Source organism: Oxyura jamaicensis, chromosome 9 (assembly GCF_011077185.1).
Source record: "Oxyura jamaicensis isolate SHBP4307 breed ruddy duck chromosome 9, BPBGC_Ojam_1.0, whole genome shotgun sequence".
In the NCBI taxonomy this organism is placed as follows: domain Eukaryota; kingdom Metazoa; phylum Chordata; class Aves; order Anseriformes; family Anatidae; genus Oxyura; species Oxyura jamaicensis.
In genome coordinates, this window is record NC_048901.1 from 2,534,744 (window position 1) to 2,537,610 (window position 2,867).

The 2,867-nt window shown below is 56.4% G+C and overlaps 1 protein-coding gene across 3 annotated transcripts in view; it reads right to left on the reverse strand.

The window, feature by feature from the left end:
• RASA2 (RAS p21 protein activator 2) overlaps positions 1–1,518 on the reverse strand; it is a 48,635-nt gene extending 47,117 nt beyond the window's left edge. The window contains exon 1 of one of the 3 annotated variants that reach the window (XM_035334865.1): positions 1,500–1,518. Coding sequence is in view for 1 of the 3 variants with exons in the window: in XM_035334864.1 (XP_035190755.1) it covers positions 688–751 (64 nt within the window). In the remaining 2 variants the exon portion in view is untranslated. Of the gene's footprint in view, positions 1–687; positions 844–1,499 lie in introns of those variants that run through there. The other 2 variants (XM_035334864.1, XM_035334867.1) reach the window with 2 other exon arrangements.
• Positions 1,519–2,867: the final 1,349 nt, after the last annotated feature.

The following is a 2,867-nucleotide window of genomic DNA, read 5'->3' on the forward strand; positions in this document are numbered from 1 at the left end:
AAACCGGTCAAAAGCTCCTCGCACCTGGCTCCCCACCCCGGCACGGCGCCACACCCGGCCCGTTTCGCTTCATTCTCAAAAAAGCTGACCGACGGCGTGAGAAAGGAAGCGAGCGGGCTGCCCGGCTAGCTGCATGCACGCCGTGCCGGGCCGTGCCGGGCCGCCAGGAAGCCGCGCACATCCTGTTCCCCGGCCCGCTGCCGAGCCTGGCGGGGCACCCACCGCTGCCCGGGGCCGAGCGCACGGGAGGTTCGAGCCAGCGCTCCCCGGCCGCCGGCAGAAAGCCGCCGGCCTCTCTGTCTTTCGCTACGCCAAGAAACAGGAGCGTTAGCGGCCGTTTCAGAGCGGCCTTCCCCCGCCGACTTCCTGCACATCGATACTTTCGCAACGTCTGCTTGACAAACACGCTGATGCCCGGTGGTGGTAGGCAGGGAGGGAGGGGGCACGGCTGGCCGGCGGCCGGCTCGCGGATCCCCTAGCGCCGGGAGATGCTCCCCGGCCGCCCCGGGGCTCCGGCCATCCTCCAGCCCCCAGCCCCGCCAGCCCGCACCCCACAAAGCCCCTTCCCTTCCTTCCTTCCCTTCCCGGGGCTGCCCGCCGGCCGCAGCGCCAGGGAAGGCGAAGGCGCAGCAGCGGCCCCGCAGGACGGCCCCCGGGCTCGGCGCACCCGGTCCCGGCCCCACTTACAGATCTTGCCCCGGAGGTTCTGCAGCACCCGCACCTCGTCGCCGCCGCCGTCCTGGGCCGCCATCGCGCCAGCGCCGCCGCCTGCGCAGTGCACGGCGGGGGAGGGGAAGGAGAGAAGGGAGGAGAGGGAGGGAAGGGAAGGGAAAGAGGGAGCGGCCCCGCCGCACGCCCCCGGGCCGCTCCGCCCCGCTGGGGGCCGCCGCCACCGCCCTCGGGGGGCAGCGGGGCGGAGGCCCGCCTCACAGCCCGGTACCGGCACCCGGCGGGGCCCCGCAGCCTGTAACGGCGAAGGAGGCCGTAGCCGTGCGGGCGCGACCCGCCCGCGCTAACGGCCGGTCACAGGGCGATGGGGCGGGGCGGCGGAGCCCCCGGGGGAGCGGCTGGGGGAGCTGCGGGGAGCCCAGTCTTGCCCTCACCTCGATCCCCAGGCAACCGGGCGTGCTGGCAAAGTACAAATAAAGCGTGTTTGCCCTCACGGGGAATTAAAAGGCCTTTTCGTCACGCTTTCGCTGGGATTTCCTGAAGAGAGATCCTAACGTGAAACTCCGGGACCTCGCTGAGGGCTGGAATGAGCCCCGGTATCGGTGGTGGGCGGCTTTACCTCGGCTCCCGCATCCACCCAGCCGCCAGGTGCAGATCCAGTTTGGTGAAACTCGGCGCGCTGAAGGTACCTCAGCCTCCAGGCCCCGTAGGCGCGAATTCTGGTAAAACCCTGTAGTGGCTGGCATCCTAAAACAAAGAGGTAGTTTAGTTGGGTAACAAAGGAAAAATTGGGTTAGAAAGTAAGTTAGTAGAGGACAAGGGTTCTTCACCTTGGGCCCAGAAAGTCCTCTTCGGTCTGCTCCTGCCAAAGGGAAGTTTGGAAAGTGCCGAGCCAGCATCTGCTATTTGTCTCTAACTGGAGTCCTCTGCCGTGGATGCCTGACCATGTATTTCTCCCGCACAAATCTCCCCGCTACGATTACTACGTGGCATGGAGCCACACAACCTGGCAGTCAGGCCATGCTCTGCCCCACTCCTTGATGGCTTTTCCTGCAGCTGTCAGCATCCCACCCCACCATCCCTGCTCTCCGCAGCATGGTTGGGAAAAGACATCTTTAGAGGTGGCAGGATGCACTGGTGGGCAATAAGCTGCCAGTAATGGGTGAATTTGTATGCATGCAAAACACAGACCTACACAAAGACACACATTTGCATAAGGTGACTTTTACCTGCCAGAAGCAAGAGCTTTCCCTATAGTACAAATTGAGGGATTTGATTATCTACAGTTGGCTTCCAGTAGATTGGCTGCCTTGACGACCCGTGGCTGAGGACCTGAGGGCAACCCTGTCAGAGAGAGTTTTGCTCTGAAACCTCTCTTGACCTGCGAACGCAGAGGTACAGTTACACTGTGTTGCAGCATTTTTTAAATTAGATCATGTAAAACTATTTTTTCCATAACTCTCTCAAAATTTACAATGACAGTTGGAGTTTACTGTTTACCTTAATGTCACCTTCATCAGAAGAACTTTTTAATTAGCTTTTGAAATAGGAGGGAGAAATATATATATAGCAAACTGCTATATATTTTTGGTTAGTTATGCATCTCTGCTGAGGACCATTCCAAAATGCCCTGCATAACTTAGCTTAAATTTAACTTTTAATGCAAGTTACAGACCAGTGACACCTAGCTGAAGGGGGAAGTACTTTGAATATGCAATCTATTTTGTATATACACCTTTGTATTTCGTTATGCAATCAGGTATTTCTGTTCTGAACTCTCTATCTTGGCCGTAGTCCCACAACATTTGAAGTACAGTGTGTAAGATACACAATCTATACTGCAAGGTTACTGTCTGAATTTAAGTAAGATTTTTTACATTTCTGGTCCTCATGAAAAAGTGTTTAAGGTGTTGCAAAGCCTTAAACGCAGTTGACCCATCTCCCAGTCCTTTAAGATGCACAGCAAGTTGATTATCTTCACCTTAGCGCTGTGTTCACCCTTAATGGTATGATGCCAGGAGATACCATCACTTTCCTTGACCTCTGGCATGTTCTCAATTAACGGTTCTGACCTTAATGAAGGGAACAACTGGGAGCTGTGTTGCTTAATCTTATGAAATGCGCATTAGCAGATACATAATCCATATGATCCAGAAATATATAGCATAACTTAAAAAATTGAGAGACTTGCAAAAAAA